Source organism: Schistocerca nitens, chromosome 2, assembly GCF_023898315.1.
Source record: "Schistocerca nitens isolate TAMUIC-IGC-003100 chromosome 2, iqSchNite1.1, whole genome shotgun sequence".
NCBI classification, from domain to species: domain Eukaryota; kingdom Metazoa; phylum Arthropoda; class Insecta; order Orthoptera; family Acrididae; genus Schistocerca; species Schistocerca nitens.
The window spans coordinates 127,962,132-127,984,838 of NC_064615.1; the positions used below are offsets into that span (position 1 = coordinate 127,962,132).

General features: G+C 42.8%; 1 protein-coding gene across 2 annotated transcripts in view; it reads left to right on the plus strand.

The window, feature by feature from the left end:
• Positions 1-22,707, plus strand: part of LOC126235821 (anoctamin-10) — a 310,819-nt gene that overhangs the window by 71,702 nt on the left and 216,410 nt on the right. For both annotated transcript variants that reach the window (XM_049944670.1, XM_049944671.1), the window contains one exon: positions 7,824-7,910. In XM_049944670.1, the coding sequence (XP_049800627.1) occupies positions 7,850-7,910 (61 nt within the window). In that variant the 5' untranslated portion in view covers positions 7,824-7,849. The remainder of the gene's footprint in view (positions 1-7,823; positions 7,911-22,707) is intronic.

A 22,707-nucleotide genomic window follows, 5' to 3' on the forward strand; every position in this document is an offset into this window, starting at 1 on the left:
AAAGCTTTCTCTAAGTCTACAAATGCTAGAAACGTAGGTTTGCCTTTCCTTAATCTTTCTTCTAAGATAAGTCGTAAGGTCAGTATTGCCTCACGTGTTCCAGTATTTCTACGGAATCCAAACTGATCTTCCCCGAGGCCGGCTTCTACTAGTTTTTCCATTCGTCTGTAAAGAATTCGTGTTAGTATTTTGCATCTGTGGCTTATTAAACTGATTGTCCGGTAATTTTCACATCTGTCAACACCTGCTTTCTTTGGGATTGGAATTATTATATTCTTCTTGAAGTCTGAGGGTATTTCACCTGTTTCATACATCTTGCTCACCAGATGGTAGAGTTTTGTCAGGACTGGCTCTCCCAAGGCCGTCAGTAGTTCCAATGGAATGTTGTCTACTCCGGGGGCCTTGTTTCGACTCAGGTCTTTCAGTGCTCTGTCGAACTCTTCACGCAGTATCGTATCTCCCATTTCATCTTCATCTACATCCTCTTCCATTTCCATAATATTGTCCTCAAGTACATCGCCCTTGTATAGACCCTCTATATACTCCTTCCACCTTTCTGCCTTCCCTTCTTTGCTTAGAACTGGGTTGCCATCTGAGCTCTTGATATTCATACAAGTGGTTCTCTTCTCTCCAAAGGTCTCTTTAATTTTCCTGTAGGCAGTATCTATCTTACCCCTAGGGAGACAAGCCTCTACATCCTTACATTTGTCCTCTAGCCATCCCTGCTTAGCCATTTTGCACTTCGTGTCGATCTCATTTTTGAGACGTTTGTATTCCTTTTTGCCTGCTTCATTTACTGCATTTTTATATTTTCTCCTTTCATCAATTAAATTCAATATTTCTTCTGTTACCCAAGGATTTCTACTAGCCCTCGTCTTTTTACCTATTTGATCCTCTGCTGCTTTCACTACTTCATCCCTCAAAGCTACCCATTCCTCTTCTACTGTATATCTTTCCCCCATTCCTGTCAATTGTTCCCTTATGCTCTCCCTGAAACTCTCTACAACCTCTGGTTCTTTCAGTTTATCCAGGTCCAGGTCCACATCTGCCCCTGGAAATGTCTTACAATTTAAAACCTGGTTCCTAAATCTCTGTCTTACCATTATATAATCTATCTGATACCTTTTAGTATCTCCAGGGTTCTTCCATGTATACAACCTTCTATCATGATTCTTAAACCAAGTGTTAGCTATGATTAAGTTGTGCTCTGTGCAAAATTCTACCAGGCGGCTTCCTCTTTCATTTCTTAGCCCCAATCCATATTCACCTACTACGTTTCCTTCTCTCCCTTTTCCTACACTCGAATTCCAGTCACCCATGACTATTAAATTTTCGTCTCCCTTCACTATCTGAATAATTTCTTTTATTTCATCGTACATTTCTTCAATTTCTTCGTCATCTGCAGAGCTAGTTGGCATATAAACTTGTACTACTGTAGTAGGTGTGGGCTTCGTATCTATCTTGGCCACAATAATGCGTTCACTATGCTGTTTGTAGTAGCTTACCCGCATTCCTATTTTCCTATTCATTATTAAACCTACTCCTGCATTACCCCTATTTGACTTTGTGTTGATAACCCTGTAGTCACCTGACCAGAAGTCTTGTTCCTCCTGCCACCTAACTTCACTAATTCCCACTATATCTAACTTTAACCTATCCATTTCCCTTTTTAAATTTTCTAACCTACCTGCCCGATTAAGGGATCTGACATTCCACGCTCCGATCCGTAGAACGCCAGTTTTCTTTCTCCTGATAACGACATCCTCTTGAGTAGTCCCCGCCCGGAGATCCGAATGGGGGACTATTTTACCTCCGGAATATTTTACCCAAGAGGACGCCATCATCATTTAATCATACAGTAAAGCTGCATGCCCTCGGGAAAAATTACGGCCGTAGTTTCCCCTTGCTTTCAGCCGTTCGCAGTACCAGCACAGCAAGGCCGTTTTGGTTATTGTTACAAGGCCAGATCAGTCAATCATCCAGACTGTTGCCCTTGCAACTACTGAAAAGGCTGCTGCCCCTCTTCAGGAACCACACGTTTGTCTGGCCTCTCAACAGATACCCCTCCGTTGTGGTTGTACCTACGGTACGGCTATCTGTATCGCTGAGGCACGCAAGCCTCCCCACCAACGGCAAGGTCCATGGTTCATGGGGGTAGGAAAAAGTTTAAAATATGCAGAGAAAAACCAGATAGAAAGTACTTGATGATTCTCAAGAGGTACACCCAATATACATTAAAAAAGAAACTATGCAACTTTTTTGCCTGTAAAAAAGAGGAACATATTTGCGGACTGTTAAAAATAATTTAATTTCCCTTTTTTATTTGTAGCTGTAGACTTTAAAACAGAACAATAATCGAATTATCAGCACTATGGGAGGATACTGTTTTTAAAGGATAGACATGATCTCCATGCTCATTGGCTCCACGACAACTGAAGAAAGCTGCTGAAACACTTCAGCAGCGATGCAACGGCCTGTAAACCGCACACTCTCATTTCTCTGTAAAAAATGCTATGAAACCTACTTTAAATTATTTCATGTCCCAAGATTTTATGTTAATGTCAGTGGTTTTTAATTATCAAGTAGGTATTTTTCTATAAGACTATGCGACTACTTCACTATTTTCAAAAGATTCATGAAAATAATTTTATAAGTTTATTAGGTTTCACTTCATTCTGAACGTTGTTTATGGTGCTGACTTTATAATAGTTTCTAATTTTTTTAAAATACGAATTGTTTTATGACTCACAAGTTTTGAATATGTATGTTTATTGTTAAACTAGACATTATATTTAAAAACATGCCGACCCGTAACATATACTGGAGAAGGGGTTACTTTTTACACCACCTCCTCCTCGTGCTCCATTCTCTCTCTCTCTCTCTCTCTCTCTGTCTGTGTGTGTGTGTGTGTGTGTGTGTGTGTGTGTGTGTGTGTGTGAGAAAACTCTTAAGGCTTTCTAAATAACTCAAACCTTACTAACATGCTACATCTTTAGTCTATATGTCTACTTGTTTATTTCTCAACAGTCATCCTGGCGGCGAACACATTTCTCCCAACGAGAGACCATTTTATTGATAGCGTCACTGTAGAATGTTTGACTTAGTTGACGGAGCCACAACCTCACCTCTGCTTGCACCGTCTCATCACTATCCACGCCAAGTCCTCGAAATACATTTGGACCTCCAATTAGTTGTTTATTAAACTGTCCAGCAAGATCAATGTCTTCAAAGAACGATAAACAGGAACGCTGCGCCGCCAGCGACGACGGTAACCACGTCGCCCAGGCATTGCTGTGGCACGTTAATCCGGAAACAGATGAAAATCGAATAGGACCAAGTTGGGACTTTATGGAGGACGATCGACGCAATGAACTGAAGGCGTCGGATTGTTGCAGATGTCACAGCGCTCGTGTGTGGTCTGGCATTGTCATACAAAAGGAGAGAGTGCTCCATGTGCCGACGAATTCGATTACAGTACGCTGTTTCTCAAGCACCGGCATAGTTACGTCACCCCCTCCCTCCCCCCCCCCCCACCAGTGTTATACACTTTCGTAGCCCTGTAGAGGCAAAGGACTGCAAATACGAGGTGCATTCAAGTTCTAAGGCCTCCGATTTTTTTTCTCCGGACTGGAAAGAGATAGAAACATGCGCATTGTTTTAAAATGAGGCCGCGTTCATTGTCAATACGTCCCAGAGATGGCAGCACCATACGGCAGATGAAATTTTACCGCCAGCAGCGAGAATGAGAACTGTTTTAAATACTTAAAATGGCGACGCTTTCCTTCCTTGAACAGCATGCAATCATTCGTTTTCTGAATTTGCTTGGTGTGAAACCAATTGAAATTCGACAGTTGAAGGAGACATGTGGTGATGGAGTTATGGATGGGTCGAAAGTGCGTTCGTGGGTGCGATAGTTTAATGAAGGCAGAACATCGTGTGACAACAAACCGAAACAACCTCGGGCTCGCACAAGCCGGTCTGACGACATGATCGAGAAAGTGGAGAGAATTGTTTTGGGGATCACCTAATGACTGTTAAACAAATTGCCTCCAGAGTTGGCATTTCTGTGGGTTCTGTGCACACAATCCTGCATGACGACCTGAAAATGCGAAAAGTGTCATCCAGGTGGGTGCCACGAATGCTGACGGACGACCACATGGCTGCCCGTGTGGCATGTTTCCGAGCAATGTTGACGCGCAACGACAGCATGAATGGGACTTCCTTTTCGTCGGTTGTGACAATGAATGAGACGGGGATGCCATTTTTCAATCCAGAAACAAAGCCCCAGCCAGCTCAATGGAAGCACACAGATTCACCGCCACCAAAAACATTTCGGGTAACCGGCAGTGCAGTGCTGAAAAAATGATGGTGTCCATGTTCTGGGACAGCGAGAGCGTAATCCTTACCCATTGCGTTCCAAAGGCCACTACAGTAACAGGTGCATCCTACGAAAATGTTTTGAAGAACAAATTCCTTCCTGCACTGCAACAAAAACGTCCGGGAAGGGCTGCGCGTGTGCTGTTTCACCAAGACAACGCACCCGCACATCGAGCTAACGTTACGCATCAGTTTCCTCGTGATAACAACTTTGAAGTGATTCCTCATGCTCCCTACTCACCTGACCTGGCTCCTAGTGACTTCTGGCTTTTTCCAACAATGAAAGACACTCTCCGTGGCTGCACATTCACCAGCAGTGCTGCTATTGCCTCAGCGATTTTCCAGTGGTCAAAACAGACTCCTAAAGAAGCCTTCGACGCTGCCATGGAATCATGGCGTCAGCGTTGTGAAAAATGTGTACGTCTGCAGGGCGATTACGTCGAGAAGTAACGCCAGTTTCATCGATTTCGGGTGAGTAGTTAATTAGAAAAAAAATCGGAGGCCTTAGAACTTGAATGCACCTCGTATGTAGTAGACCTGAAGAATAAGTACATTGAATGTTAATAACATATATTTTATTTAAAAACCTTTGAGTTTTTCACATAAATCTGGAGGCACTATTTTCCAGGACAGCTTCGTTATTATATAGTGAGACGGCCATGCTCTTTCTGTATATTTCTCATTTATGAAAATCTGAACAAGTTCCACAATGGCGGAATCGGTAATTATCAATAGTACATCATGACTGATAATCCGACCTATATTTCATTACCATATTAAGGAAGGGCTAGGTGAAAATGGAGCCGCATAAGAGCCTAACACGCAGCGGAAAATACATCTACATGGATACTGTGCAAATCACATTTAAGTGCCTGGCAGAGGTTCAAATGGTTCAAATGGCTCTGAGCACTATGCGACTTAACTTCTGAGGTCATCAGTCGCCTAGAACTTAGAACTAATTAAACCTAACTAACCTAAGGACATCACACACACCCATGCCCGAGGCAGGATTCGAACCTGCGACCGTAGCGGTCACGCGGTTCCAGACTGAAGCGCCTTTAACCGCACGGCCACACCGGCCGGCTGCCTGGCAGAGGGTTCATCGAACCACCCTCACAATTCTCTATTATTCCAATCTCTTTCCGTACGAGCTCTAATTTCCCTTATTTTATCTTGGTGATCGTTCCTCCCTATGTAAGTCGGTGTCAGCAAAATATTTTGGCATTCGGTGGAGAAAGCTGGTGATTAGAATTTCGTGAGAAGATTCCGTCGCAACGAAAAACGCCTTTCTTTTAATGATGTCCATCCCAAATCCTGTATCATTTCTGTGACACTCTCTCCCATATTTCGCGCTAATACAAAACGTGTTGTCTTTCTTTGAACTTTCTCGATGTACTCCGTCGGTCCTACCCGGTAAGGATCCCACACCGCGCAGCAGTATTCTAAAAGAGGACGGACAAGCCTAATGTAGGCAGTTTCCTTAGTCGGTCTATTACATTTTGTTACTGTCCTGCCAATAAAACGCAGTCTTTGGTTAGCCTTTCCCACAACATTTTCTATGTGTTACTTCCAATTTAAGTTGTTCGTTATTGTAATACCTAGGTATTTAGTTGAATTTACTGCTTTTAGATTAGACCGATTTATCGTGTAACCGAAGTTTAACGAGCACTCATGTGGATGACTTCACACTTTTCGTTATTTAGGGTCAACTGCCACTTTTCGCACCATTCAGATACCTTTTCCAAATCGTTTTGCACTTTGTTTTGGTCTTCTGATGACTTTATTAGTCGATAAACGACAGCGTCATCTGAAAACAACCGAAGACGGCTGCTCAGATTGTCTCCCAAATCGTTTATATAGATAAGGAACAGCGAAGGGCCTATAACACTACCTTGGGGAACGCCAGAAATCACTTCTGCTTTGCTCGATGACTTTCCGTCAATTACGACGAACTGTGACCTCTCTGACAGGAAATCAGAGATCTAGTCACATAGCTGAGACGATATTCCATAAGCACGCAATTTCACTACGAGCCGCTTGTGTGGCAAAGTGTCAAAAGACTTCCGGAAATACAGAAATATGGAATCGATCTGAAATCCCTTGTGAATAGCACTCAGCAGTTCATGTGAATAAAGAGCTAGTTGTGTTTCACAAGAACGATGTTTTCTAAACCCATGTTGGCTGTGTGTCAATAAACCGTTTTCTTAGAGGTAATTCATAATGTTCGAACACAATATATGTTCTAAAATCCTGCTGCATATCGACGTTAACGACATGGGCCTCTAATTTAGTGGATTACTCCTACTACCTTTGTTGAATATTGGTGTGACCTCTGCAACTTTCCAGTCTTTGGGTATGGATCTTTCGTCGAGCGAACGGTTGTATATGATTGTTAAGTATGGAGCTAATGCATCAGCATACTCCGAAAGGAACCTAATTGGTATACGGTCTGGACCAGAAGACTTGCTTTTATTAAGTGATTTAAGTTGCTTCACTACTCCGAGGATATTTACTTCTACGTTACTCATGTTGGCAGCTGTTCTCTCTCTCTCTCTCTCTCTCTCTCTCTCTCTCTCTCTCTCTCACACACACACACACACACACACACACACACACACACTCTAAGAGTTGTCAGGCCCATTTTCTCTGGTGTTTCGGTAGATATCTGCAGTTTCGGTTTTGCAACGTGTAGCTGCAGTCAACGCTAACAAATACTACTCACATCTTTCATGCGACGCCCAGCGTAGATGGAAAGCGTCGGTTTATTCCCCGTTACAAACAAAATGATTTTTAAAGTGGAATTTGATACGTCCTTTCGACAGAGCAGTCCCAAATTAGAATAGTGCAGTGTTCGTTTTATCGATGTGTGTTAACAGGAACAGCGGAACAGTAAGAATAACCAGCATTCCAGCAGCTACAGGCCCGCGGTGACTGCTACCGCCATCAATCAGTGCTGGAGTACTGATTACGCTCCATGTTTTTCTGATCCTGTTAATACATAAGGACAAAACGACCAACGCACTAGTCTCATTTGGAACGGCTCTATCGAATGGGGACGTAAAACTAAGTTTTAAAAATAATTTTTTATGTCATGGGAAATAAACCGCCGCTTTCCGGCGGCGCTGGGCGTCGTATGTGATAACTGATGAGCATGAATTGTTTAAACTGACTACAGCTACACCTTACAAAAGCGAAATGGCAAATATTTGCCGAAACGCCAGAGAAAATGCGCCTGACGACGCATAGGAGAGATACCCGGTGCACGTTTGGCTGCTCGCTCCTCTGTTGCGGAATGGGAAACCGTTCGCTGGCCACGTACCAGCGGCGATGAGTCGGACTGCGCCCGCAACGCAGCCAGTGCCTCGCAAGACGCGCGCGCGACCAGCTGGCGGCTTCGGACTCCACAGCGAAGCGACTTAAAGAGCGGGCTGGTGTTTCTCTTGCAGGGCCCATACGTCGCAGCGGCAGCACCATGGACGACTCCACCAAGCCGTACAGTCGCTTCAACCGGCCCAACACCATCTACGAGGAAGGTCAGTCCTAGATGCTTTACCTATTTAGATATAAGCCGACTAGCCAGACGTTTTTCGGACGCGCCGGATGTTACGTTCGATCGTTGGTTGCTGAGGCCTACGCAGTGCTTTTGTTTCCGTACTGTCCTCCTAGAAATGGGCTCCTCACGTCATATATCAAAATCGGTAGTGATTTGACTTGAAGTATATCGTCGATGGCGCTCTGACTCTGCGAAGCCAACATCTCGTCCGTTCTTGAAACACTTTGGGCCCTCTTGTGTGACGGTTACGGATGAGGTTACGTTGACTCAGAGATACTGAATAGCCAGTAAACCCTAAACACTGTTCGAAAAGTTATCAGTTTAAATTTATTTTATTGAAAGTGGATCTGCCGGCCTGTGTGGCCGACAGGTTCTAGTCGCTTCAATCTGGAATCGCGCTGCTGCTACGGTCGCAGTTCGAATCCAGCCTCCGGCATGGATGTGTGTGATGCCCTTAGGTTAGTTAGGTTTAGGTAGTTCTAGGGGACTGATGACCTCCGATGTTAAGTCCCATAGTGCTCAGACCCATTTGAACCATTTGAAAGTGGATCTCTAATGTTGAGTGTTTTTATTGTTAAATTATCTATTGCATGATAAACTTTGGGCTTCCTGTTTTGAATGATGTACATACCAGACCTCAAAGCTAATAGCTTGCTGACGTTGACTGTTGGAGACAATATTCAACTGCGAGATTGCTTAGAGAAATCTATCTGCGAGAATTCTAGGAAAATCATGTCCTGTCCGAAACTGTTATTATACGGGGTGTTAAAAAAGTATCTCCGCAGTGGTGTATGATTGTTATCCGCGCATGCTGTATGCCGCAGCGAATATACCGAAATGAAACTCAGTGAAATACAAGTTATTAATTAATTGAATATTCATTTTTACTTACAAATTTTCACATTAAATGTTGAAAGTGCCCCCCCCCCCCCCACCCCTGTTGTTGAATACACAGTTCAATTCGTCTAATCATATTTCCAAACACAAGCTGTAACATTTATTCTATAACAGAAGCAATGAAAGTGGATATTGCAGTTTTCAATTCATCGATGGATTTTGGATGGTTTTTATAGACAGTTGCTTTCGCTGCGCCCCAGAAGAAAAAGTCATGTGGTGTTAGATCAGGCGATCGTGGAGGCCAAAGTCCCTGTGGAATTATGCGATCACTTCAGAAACATCAGCAAGCAGTAACATTGAAACGCGAGCTGTATGCGCGGTTGCACCATCTTACTGAAAATAACCGTTCAGCATTTCAATTAACACAAGGTCTCCTATGAATGGGTACAGAATATCACTGCAGTATCGTTGTGCGTTTATTGTTTCGTTGAAAAATATGGGACATCCAGTCCGACGTCTAGAAATTGCAATCCAGACTTCTATTTTCACAGAATGAAGTGGTTCCTCATGAATACACAATAGATTTGCAGTACTCCACATACGAGAATTTTGAGAGTTCATGTACCCGGATTAATGAAACCATGCCTCATCAGTGAAAAACGTTTCATTAAGAAAATACCTTCCATTTTGTTGAACGAAATTTTTGAACCATTGACAATAATACAGTCTCTTGCCATGATCAGTATTTTTCAGTTCTTGCACGACTGTCACTTTGTGTGGGAAAAGTTCTAAATTTTTCCTTACAGCTGTATGAGCCGTTCCGACACTAACATCGATTTCCTGGGCGAGTTTTCTTACTGACTTGTTCGGACTCTTGTGGACATTTTATCGGAGATATCGACTAGTTTATTCTCAGACAAAACCCTAGGACGACCACTTCTCGGTTCATCTGACACTGAAACCGCACTTCGAAATTTGTTAGTCAAATCTCTCACAGTATCGCGATGTGGAAGTGTTATCTCCGGGAAAAATGAATTAAATGCTTGACGAACTGAAACTGTGTATTTACCGCCAGCTTTGAACACTTGTTCGACTAAAAACACACGTTCTTCAATGGTTAGCATTTTAACAGTGACGAACATGAAACAAAGGAACTAAAAACTTAAGCGTTCACGTCAACACGTAACGACACACACCAACGATACTACTGACGCTGGCTGAGGTAAACGAAACAGTGGAATGTAGGGAAGTAACCCAGGCAGGCGAACAATCATACGGCACTGCGGAGAGACTTTTTGAACACCCCGTACAATGTGACTTTGAATTTTGATGAAAAACTGATTACTTTGAAACTAGTTGGTCCATGTGAAATTTAATTATAGAAAGAATCTCTTTCCTACACGATTTGGCTTACCTACGTCGCAACCGAGCGAGGTGGCGCAGTGGTTATCACACTGGACTCGCATTCGGGAGGACGACGGTTCAATCCCGTCTCCGGCCATCCTGATTTAGGTTTTCCGTGATTTCCCTAAATCGCTTCAGGCAAATGCCGGGATGGTTCCTTTGAAAGGGCACGGCCGGTTTCCTTCCCCATCCTTCCCTCACCCGAGCTTGCGCTCCGTCTCTAATGACCTCGTTGTCGACGGGACGTTAAACACTAATCTCCTCCCTCCCTCCCTCCTCCACCTACGGCGCACTGGATAACGCCGTGCAAACTTCTGTCGCAGCTACAGCGCGTCTTGATAAAGGAGCTAGAAAATCTCACTACTGAGATACGCAAAGGTGCAATGCGTTCTCTGAAGGCATTGCTGTCATTCTTGCTTCATAATTTTTGAAAATGGTTGTAAATAAAATGGACATTGGCTCTAGGGGTGTGGGCAATGACTGTGGGTTAAATGAAAAAATAGCAATCTCATATGATCTCATTTGATTTGATAACATTTACCGGAACTTCAATAAGAGGCGAGCTTGCTCTGAAATCACATAACTATAATCCAATAATTATAAAAATTAAACTGCGCATGTATAATCTTTCTTTAAACAAAATTCCAAAGAAAAGCTAAAAGATTCCTGATCTGTATGTCTTACGAACCAAGAATGCTGCGTTATCAAACCAGTGCCGCAAATAAAACAGACTTAATCATTACGTGTAATCCATTCTTCCCAAGAAGTATAGTCTTACCAATGTAAAAACAGTTATTTTTCTCACCATAATAAATCTTCCAATAATCCATAATATAATTCCTAAAAATTGCTATTGTTTTTTGCTTTCTGCTGCTAAACCAAAATTCGACTGTTCACTGCTAACACCAAAGCTCAACTGTCCGTGTCTTCCTGTTTCCTCCCTATCAACAGATCCATCTGGGGCGCATCTTCGCAGAGCAAAGATTAACTCTAATTCATCTCCGCACAGCGCAGCTTCTCTGTCGAGGCTGCACGCGCGTGTCAAAGCGGTTAAAACCTTAAGAGTGCGATTTCAGACGTCCAAAGCAAGAAAAATTCCTACGAAAATCTACGCACACCTTTCATGTTGACCTCAGAAACTCGAATTTTTGTGTAATCTCAGATATGCTATGGTCCAAGCGCATTGCCCCCGATTATCATCGGACGTTCGAAGCCTTACCTGGTGATGTGCCATTTTCACTATACGCCTGTAAGCAACACACTGCTTTGCTGTGGTGCATACGCATGAACCTAGGCCAAACGCCGGATCCGGCGCAACATCCACTCATCATACTCGGCACATCTTTCCAATGAAAGTTGAAACATCCCCTTAAAAAAGTTATGAATGATTGTGCTAGTAAGCCTCTTACGTCATTTGATTTTCAAACAGCTGAGCAAAACTGAACTTACTCAGGCATTTCTCTCTTTAGTTATTCTGATCATCACAAAACTGACACAATATTTTTAGCGCAACGCAGTCTGACTTTCAACAATCCCAACAAAAGAATGGCCCTGACTAACAATAACCTATACCTTTCATGAATCACCTCACAAAAATCTTCGTTACTCGAACTACTGCTATACAGCCCAATACTGCCAAAATAAAAGATTCTAACTACTGAAGGCACTAACTACTGATAGGCATACTTAGCAAATGAAAGATGTTGATAGAGAACAAACTATGTATTTACCTTAATAGTGTTCAAATGTCATTATATATATATAATCAGTTCATGATATCCAGTCTTACAAATTTCCTTCTTCTGACCGACACACGTCCAGATCGTTCGCTCATAATAACCTCTCAAAACTCTGGCACATCTCTCTCCACATCCACCACTGCTGGCGGCTTACATCCAACTGCACAACGCTACGTGCTGTTCACATCCAACTGCCGAACCCTACAATAGCAAATATTCCAACAATGAGTCCAACCAGCCAAAGAGTGCACACAGCAGAGTCAGTGATTTTCATAAAGGATTTTCATACAGAGCCACATAAAAACCTAAACAGCCTACTTACAAAGTTTAGAAGGAAACTACATATGCGTAGACCTATAGTCCGTGAGACGAGTGATTGGTACTGACAGTTCCGGCGGGCAGACGGCGCTGTTGCCGAACGTGGCTCACAGCACGCGGTGCCCTGTCTGCTACACGCATTCTCTAGCAGCAGAAATAAAAGCGAGACAAAATACAAGTCGTATTGGTACGCGTGAATTTATTTAAAATTGATGCTTGAAATATATTATTTCGAAAACTGATAAGAGCTATTTAGTACAAGTATCTAAGATGCTGAAACATAATAAAGTTATTTGTTAAACTTCACAACTGAAATGAAAACTATTTTCGCAAGTTGTTGAACATTAGCAGTTTTGGTTTCCATTGTTAAGTATTAGCATTATTAATTTGTTCTACTACAAGCTACAGAATAATTGGTCAGTGTATTAAGAGTTATAATCTGAAGAAAGTACTCACAATTTGATGATCTGGTTGTAGATCGATAGCAAACTCCCTTCTTACATTCCTGAATACGTTGTGGTTACTGTAATGGAAAAACACCACTCACATCACTGTCAGAATCTGATTTGACATTGTCTTCCTCAGCACTACTCGAACTATCACTGCTCTCTCCCAGATGTATAATTAAATTTTCGATGCATTCTTCCACAACCCCTTCGGTTTTGGCCGCCTCTCTGATGGCACTTGCAGTGCTGTTTACAATTTTAGCCCACGTCCCGCTTGTCACTTTATTGATAGCTGCCGGAAGGAGAGTTTCCACTTCAGAGATCGTGAATTTTTTATTGTTTGCAGCAATGTAATTTTTTATCTGCGCCCACACTCCTTCAAATGGTATGGAGGAAGCCGAACGATTTCATGCCCGTGCCTTTTAGCAATCTCGTCAATTACATATGTTGGAAATTGGGGTTTCTTTTGTGCCACAATTTCGAGCAGTTCCGCCTTCCTTAAATCTTCTCTGAAATCTACTTTTCGCCGTTTCAACCACTGAATGATATCGTCTTTTTTTGTTGCCAAGGCTGGTGCCTTATCGTGAACAACGGAATGATAAGGCGCATTGTCCATAACAATCACTGATGGACTTGTCAGATTCGTCATAAGCGATGTCTCGAACCATTCTTGAAATACTACACTGTTCATTTCTTCATGGTAATCTCCCGTCTTTTTTGACCGAAACATTTTCAAGCAGTTTGGCATAAAACCTTTCGATGTTCCTGCATGTAAGACAATAATACGCCCTCCTTTGCCAACAGGCACTGCCATTGTCCTCTCGGGCGTTCCATCATTCCAGCCTCTACGTAAAGAATGGCTGGCATTGACCCAAGTTTCATCTAACCACACTATACTTTCGAATTCCACACCCATGCTCCTGCGCAGAAATCTGCACCGCCATGCAACTACATCTGTCCTTTCCATTAATATTTTGCGTCCGTTAAACAGTGAATAGCTGAAGCCTATGTCTTTCAACACTGTACGCAATGAAAATTTGCTCCCTTTAAAAAGATCGTCTTTCTGAAGCGACACCAGTAATTTAGATAGTGGGATGTTCCCTTCTCTTATAATAGCTGTATATATGACGACGAATAGTGTCTTTCTGAAAATCGTCCAAAGCTGTCACCTGCTTATTTCTCGGTCGCTTCTTTCCTGGTGTGTGCAGCTTTGTTGTGCCACTCTCGTCACAATCTACACTATACTGTTCTTTCCCTATCTTTACAACAGTGTTCTTACTTATTTTCAATGCTGCTGCAGTTCTCTTCACAACCTGAACAACAGGAATTAAGGGCCCACCTTTGCCCTTTTCTTTCTCAAAGTAATCCCTCACAGAGCACACGAATTCACGGGCCTGGGTGTGTAGCACACTTTTCTTCCTCCGTTTCACTTCTTGTGTTGGGCTGGTACTACCCGCCGCACTAGACATTGTTTACAACGAAACATAAACAAAGAAACACTAAAAACAACAAAAACGAAATAAACTGCGAATTCAACTTCAGGCAAACGACGAACGACCGCACCGCCTGCACGCGAGACACTGGTAAGTTTCATAAGCGCGCGCGACCGGGTTTCAGAGCGGCAACGTGGCCCTTGCTACCCGCTCAAAGTCAGGCCGTCATTGGCTGCCTGCCTGCGGTCGCTAGGCAACGGAAAGACGCTACCGAGCTTTCAATGCCAAAGACTCGTCTCCCAGACTATACGTTGCCGGTTTTTCTGTGATCGGATTTATTCCATTAAATGATTACATAAGGCTTTCGATATCCAGTTCTATATTATTAAAAAAATTGACTTTTTACCTAATCATTTCTAGAATGAGATGTCAGATCTTGTGAGATCAAATGCACAGAACCTTATCGGTACTACATCTACGTGATTATTCTGCTATTCATAATAAGGTGCCTGGCAGAGGGTTCAATGAACCACCTCCAACCTGGCTGTCTATGGTTCCCTCTCGAACGGCACGTGGGAAAAACGAGCACTTAAATTTTTATGCACGAGCCCTGATTTCACTTATTCTATCGTGATGATCATTTCTCCCTACGTAGGTGGAAGCCAACAGAATGTTTTCGCAATCGGAGGAGAAAACTGGTGATTGAAATTTCATGAGAACATCCCATCGCAACGAAAAACGCCTTTGTTTTAATGATTGCCACTCCAATTCATGTATCATGTGTGTGACACAATCTCCCCTATTTCCCGATAATACGAAACGAGATACCCTTCCTTGTACTTTTTCGATGTCATCCACCAGTCCCACCTGAAGCGGAATCCACAACACACAGCAATACTCCAGAATAGCGCGGACAAGCGTGGTGTAAGCAGTCTCTTTAGTAGACCAGTTGCACCTTCTAAGTGTTCTGCCAATGAATCGCAGTCTATGTGATCGTTCCAATTTAGGATATTTGTAATTGTCAATCCTAAGTATTTAGTTGATTTTACAACCTTCAGATTTGTGTGACTTATCGCGTAATCGAAATTTCGCTGATTTCTTTTAGTACTCATGTACTCATATAAATAACTTCACACTTTTCCTTATTCAGGGTCAATTGCCGCTTTTCGCACCATACAGATATCTAAATCATTTTGCAATTCGTTTGGATCATCTGATGACTTTACAAGACGGTAAATGACACCATCATCTGCAAACAATCTAAGACGGCTACTGAGCTTGTTTCCTATGTCGTTATTATAGATCAGGAACAGTAGAGGGCCTATAACACTTCCTTGGGGAACGCCGGGTATTACTTCTGTTCTACTATGTCATTCGACTGTTTAGCATTTGCATTTTATATTCGATAAATCCCAAACTAGAGAGTGTTGGAGAATCGATATCAAGGCCATTCGCAACTGTCATACGTAAGCTACGTACTTTCTTTGATGTAATTCAGCACATAAGTACTCTAAAGGTTGAACTTTTACCCTTACGTTCGTTAATGGAGGTTTAATCAGTCGTCCGGTCTTTCATCCAGCCTGAAGTTCCAAGCGACTAAAAAAGAGCGCATGGGACTCCTGTATGTACGAAAAGCAAAAGAATAGAGACGCAAAATTAAAGGGTTAATGTTGTTGTGGGTCTGCGTTTCTGTAATGTTCTGTGATTCCTGGCTGGATGAGGGGAGGGTGATATGATCGGTGGGTGGTCGGTTTCCTCTCATTACAACTCAAAATGCACACATGGTTAAATACACTCTATTACAGGAACCAATTGGGTACTTAACTTCAATGATGTTCGTGTCCATATCGCAACTATATACAATGACTAACGTTCCCTCACAGTTAGCTAAGATGCGAGGCGGCGGCTATCACTGTGGGAGACTGGAGCACACTGTGACGTATGGAGTTACAATGCGAACTGAGTTCCGATGCGCCGTACTGAGGTACTGAGCTTGAGAGACTGAACGGTTGGGACAGCTCGGTCGGCGGCGGTTGCCTATATGCACGCTGCCCAGGGGGCGTTTTCGGCGAGTAGCCTGGGGGCGTGTCTTGGTCTTCTTTTGTCATAGGCGCGCCTAGTTCAGAGACTGCTATACAACGTTTCCTAGTGCCGACCGGTGTGCCGGCGAAGAAGCCGTACGCCTGCACAAATGTCCTTAACATCGTTATGCTGCAGAACTTTGAACCTACTCAGATTTCGAATATAATAAATTTCCGTGGGACTGAAAAACCTCTACCAACGAATATGCATAGTTTTAGAAAGTAACGGTCATGCGAGACTAAATTTGCCCTTTGCTCAAGCGATATGCTGCGAACCACGGATGGAGGGCAGCAGGCAGATTCCGTATTCCTAGATTTTCGGAGAGCTTTGAACACAATGCCTCACCGCGGAATGTTAAAGCAGTTCAAAGATTACGGAATAAGTTTCCAGATACGTGAGTGGCTCGAATACTTCTTCCGTCGTCCTGGACGAAGAGTGTTTGTCAGAGACAAGGGTATCGTTAGCACTGCCCCTTGGAAGTGTGATAGGACCGCTCTTGTTATCTACGTACAGGGTTATTACAAATGATTGAAGCGATTTCACAGCTCTACAATAACGTTATTATTTGAGATATTTTCACAATGCTTTGCACACACATACAAAAACTCAGTTTTTTTAGGCATTCACAAATGTTCGATATGTGCCCCTTTAGTGATTCGGCAGACATCAAGCCGATAATCAAGTTCCTCCCACAGTCGGCGCAGCATGTCTCCATCAATGAGTTGGAAAGCATCGTTGATGCGAGCTCGCAGTTCTGGCACGTTTCTTGGTAGAGGAGGTTTAAATACTGAATCTTTCACATAACCCCACAGAAAGAAATCGCATGGGGTTAAGTCGGGAGAGCGTGGAGGCCAGGACATGAATTGCTGATCATGATCTCCACCACGACCGATCCATCGGTTTTCGGGTGTCAGGGCTTGTAGCAATTGTAAACGGTAAGGCTTCTGCTTTAGCCTTTTCCGTAAGATTTTCCAAACCGTTGGCTGTGGTACGTTTAGCTCCCTGCTTGCTTTATTCGTCGACTTCCGCGGTCTACGCGTGAAACTTGCCCGCACGCGTTCAACCGTTTCTTCGCTCATTGCAGGCCGACCCGTTGATTTCCCCTTACAGAGGCATCCAGAAGCTTTAAACTGCGCATACCATCGCCGAATGGAGTTAGCAATTGGTGGATCTTTGTTGAACTTCGTCCTGAAGTGTCGTTGCACTGTTATGACTGCCTGATGTGAGTGCATTTCAAGCACGACATACGTTTTCTCGGCTCCTGTCGCCATTTTGTCTCACTGCACTCTTGAGCGCTCTGGCGGCATAAACCTGAAGTGCGGCTTCAGCCGAACAAAACTTTATGAGTTTTTCTACGTATCTGTAGTGTGTCGTGACCATATGTCAATGAATGGAGCTACAGTGAATTTATGAAATCGCTTCAATCATTTGTAATAGCCCTGTACATAAATGATGTAACTGATAGGATGAGCAGCAATCAGCAACTGTTTGCTGATGAGGTCGTAGGCTACGAGAAAGTGTCATCGATGTGTGACTATAGGAAGATGCAGAATGATTTGCACAGAATTTCTGCTTGGTGTGATCAGTGGCATCTGGCTGTAAATATAGAAAAATTATAGTTCATGGAGATGAGTAGGACAAACAAATCCTGTAATGCTCGAATGCAATATTATTGACGTGCTGTTTGGGCGTAGCCTTGCATAGTTACAGTATAGAGGTGGAACGAACACCTAAGATCGGTCGTATGGAAGGCGAAAACTCGACTTCGGTTTATTAGGAGAATTCTAGGAAAATCATTGCTCGTCCATAAAGGAGATCGCGTTGAAGACACTTGTGCGACCCAGTCTCGAGTAGTGCTCGGGTGTTTGGGACACCCACCAGGTCGAATTAAAGGAATAAATCAAGGAATTCAGAGGCTTGATGCTAGATTTGCTACCGGTTGTTTCTGTCAGTTCGCAGATATGATGAAAATTCTCCGTGAACTCAAATGAGAAACCCTAGAAAGAAGAAATCATCCTACGGAGAAATTCAACTGAAAAAAAATTAAAGAACCGGTATTTGCGAGAGCCTGCAAAACGATCCTACATCCACCAACATACCTGTATATGTCGCTTAGGGAACTCGAAGATAAGAAAATTAAGGCTTGAAGGAAGCATATAAACAGTAGTTACTTCCCTCACTGCATTGGCAAATGGAACAGGAAAGCCTGGTGGTACAAGGTATCCTCCGCTATGCATCGTGTAGTGGCTTACGGAGTTCGACGTATATGTAGTTGTAGAACTCGACCTGTTCAGAAGCTATCACTGGCTAAAGCCAATACATGGACCGCAGTATAACTGGAAGTATTACCAGATTATGATACACGGATTGCGCAGTTTGCCTCTAAAGCAGGATAATTAGAATCAGGAACTTGATGTATTAAAAAATTAGCTGTGAATAACTGTTGTAAAGTAATGGACGTCATTAAGCTGCACAAGGAGTTGAGATGAGATGATATAGAAGGATTTTGCAAAGTAGTGGACTGGTAAGATAAGAAATGAGTTCCACTACAGAATTGGGGAGTATTGCAACGTGTGGAAAACATTGGTAGGACCAAGGACTGGATGATAGGGCGTGCGTTAAGACGTCCGAGTACTGCCATTGCACTTGAGGGAGCTGTAGAGGATGAAAACTGTTGTACAGCCAACGTCTACAGTCACTTGTTACACGTAATTACTACCCTGAGACGAACAGGCTGGCACAAGAGAGAAGTAAGTGGCACACTGTATCAGACCAGTCAGAAAAAGATAGAGGAGGATATTTGTGTTTAACGTCCCGTCGACAACGAGGTCATTAGAGATGGAGCGCAAGCTCGGGTGAGGGAAGGATGGGGAAGGAAATCGGCCGTGCCCTTTCAAAGGAACCATCCCGGCATTTGCCTGAAGCGATTTAGGGAAACCACGGAAAACCTAAATCATGATGGCTGGAGACGGGATTGAACCGTCGTCCTCCCGAATGCGAGTCCAGTGTGCTAACCACTGCGCCACCTCGCTCGGTAACCAGTCAGAAGACTGACAACAAATAGTTGACCATAAATGCTCTTTCAGGTGTACTGCTGTGGGGCAGGGTTTGTTTGTGCAGGCTGCAAATTAAAATTCACTTAGCTCAGAACTGCGTCCGCTCGATGTCTCTTCACTGGGCAACGTAGATACTTACAAGATGATCTAAAACAAGCATTGATAAAAACCACCATCTAATATCTGCAGTTACTGAAGCCGTGCAGCTCTAGTAATGAAATAAAGAGCCGGCCGAAGTGGCCGTGCGGTTAAAGGCGCTGCAGTCTGGAACCGCAAGACCGCTACGGTCGCAGGTTCGAATCCTGCCTCGGGCATGGATGTTTGTGATGTCCTTAGGTTAGTTAGGTTTAACTAGTTCTAAGTTCTAGGGGACTAATGACCTCAGCAGTTGAGTCCCATAGTGCTCAGAGCCATTTGAACCATTTGAACCATTTGAAATAAAGTTCTGTAGAAAACTGTCATTAAAATTTTACCGGACAGGAAGAAAATGGATTGGCTTCTGGAAAATAATTTCCGAAATTTCCACACAAAAATGTTTTTGTCCTTGTAACCAAAGAAACGGTACTATTCAGTCTTAATTTAAACTATTGGCTTTTACTTTCCGGTTCGTGATTCATACACACACTTCACATGCACAGCAGCCATAAATCTGTCCAAACCCGACCCGATTTAAATCACGTTTTCACAGTCATTAATTCCACCACTAACATGAGTTCTTATATTCGGTCCTTCTTGTGGATTTCTAAAAAAGGAAACTACTCGCCAAAAATGCTCAGTGGTTGAATACTGAAACATGCCATGCAGATACTATGGAGGCCAAATTTTCACACCGAATGTAATTCCAACAAAACAATTCCAAAACTTCCACACTTCACAGAACTGTCCGTAACTACATCAGCGTTAGTCACGACACGTATCAAATGCGAGGAACTCAACATTCCTTCATTTGATACATAATGAGAAACATCACATTTAACATGTCCTTCCGCAACCGAAACTGGCGAGCGACTCCCTTCTTGCAGCCTCACTGCCAGTATAACTATCAGGTAACGAGCGGGAACCGTCTCAGTTCTGATTGGCTGATCATACTCGCGCCAAAACTGGCCTGCACCAATCGTTACACACAGACGCATTTGCGTCAATCTGACATGCAAATATTAAGGTAATGTTTAATAAACGAAAACGAAAAGGCAATAATTCCGAAATTATTCTTTAGATACAGATTTTACTCCACCTGACTTTCTGGCTGCTCTGTTACAATAGCAATCACACCTAGACATACGTCACCTGCAAAGTGGGTAAATCCCCTAGGATCATTTTCTCGCGACAGGCTTTTGTAACTCTTGCAGATTACTTAAGACGGTATATCATGCAACATTTAAATCTGACGAATGTCCCACGTACACACTCACATGTATTCCCACGACAATATTAGACACAAATAATAATTTTGTCTAATTTTTATATTACGAAAACGAAAAATAAAGTTTCAATATCTGAGAGTTCTGTTTGTTTTTCAGTTATACCAAAAGATAAACTATTATATTTCGTAACTGAATTTAGTTCCCTAAGTGTCCGTTTTTTACGTTTTTAGCAATTTTTTTTATCTCCATAACTGATAGTTACGATGTTGAAGATTTTAGACAATCTTCTTCTGAATAACAAAAGGTTGTGTACCGATTTGGAAAATGATTCAATAATATTAAATATCATTTATTTAGGTCATTATCAAAAAAATTAATCAATGACCGGGAAAAAAGATCACCATTCGAGTGTGGATTTGATTCAAAAAGTTCTTAATAGGTGGTGAATGTACGCGTCCAGGCAGTGACAGATGCTCGTGTGTTTCTCGTTTAGGCCGCTAGATGTCAGCCCCCATAGTTACATGCAGCAAGCCATCAAAAAACAAACGCTCGCTCGGAACAACTTGCGACCCTACAGAACGTAAGATAAAATGTGGCACCTATCCGAAATTTTGCGAAGACCAGACGGACAGATTTTTCGACGTCCGCGTGAGAGAATGTTATTGCTCTTTCTAATTAGGGACTTCAGAAGCTAAGTTACACACGTCTTCCCACGCTAAGACCACAGCGCAATAAGAGCAGCTCATTGTCAGAAGAGAGTACGTGCTCTGGGTTAGCTGCGCCACCCTCAACAGGTGCATCACAGGGCGCCGGTGAAACAGCACGGCAGCTGGGAACTTACTCCGAAGTTGAAGTACGCGGGGCAGTAAGATTCTTGTGAGCAAAACGATAGGAACATGAACAAAGACGTTGTTCTTCTGCTTGACCCCAAACGGCATGCACAACACAAGGTTTGCTTCAGCATTTTAGATGGGAAGTTTGGAAGCATCCGCCATACGGTCGAGATCTTGTCCTACACGATTTCTATCGTTGTAGCAAACTGAAAGAGCGTCGGTGGAAAACAGATTTTCCAACGATGAGGACGTTCACACAGCGGTTCTTGACTGGCTACGTGACGAAGAAGCGGATTTCTGTCGTGGAATTCGATTGATAGAACGTTCCGACCACCTGTTACAGAGACCGGGTGACTGTATTGAGAAATAGTGTCACGTATTTGTGTCATTTCGACGTGCAGTGCAGCGGTCAATAAAAGTAACTTGGCCTGCCATAATAATGTGTAACTTACTTTTTGAAGTCCCTCCATATAAAAAAAAATTAGGACATGAAGTAAGACACATTGGTTCAACATTTTGATGATGTGTCATTATATTCCTAAAAGTTTTCATTTGAATACATTTAAAGAACTTAAACTTTTTATGTTTTTAAAAGATACACTATTTGTTAAATGAACAAAGCAATATACATAATCCCTTTTTGGACATTTGTTGTGGCTTTTTATGATGCCTGTTAATCCTGTTTTCCGTCCTTTTTAAGATGTTGGTGCTGCTTTTTCTGCCGTCTCGTACATGGCTAATAGCATCCTGATTTAATATTTCTGTGACACTGGCTTTTTAGTGTAAAATTGCGGGTGCCGATGACGCATTTGCCACCCGCGTATCACGTCCATGGGGCGGGAGACAATGTGATTCCATTGTGCCTCCACTTACCTACGCCGACACTTAGTTTTTAATAGTTCTTAAATTTTCACATCGAGAACGGTATATGTCACAATAATTTCGCTTTGTCAATAGGTCAGTTTTATAACGGCGTTTCAAGAATTGCCAACCTTATGCTTTTGCGTTGTTAACAGTAACCTTCAGTTTCAATAGTCGGAGAGCAGATATGTTGCGCTTCATTGTCAGCACCCCTCCTGGCCTGTTCAGTTGTACTTCAAAGAGTTACTGTGTTAAGTATTAAAGTACTTATAGTTACGTATAGAAGTTTGATTTTGTAATTTATATTACTTCTTTTTCCACCCATCATTTTACGACGACTTGCTAGGGAGTGGAATATAATTTGTGACCTAAGCCTGAAATATATAACATACAGTTTGTTTACA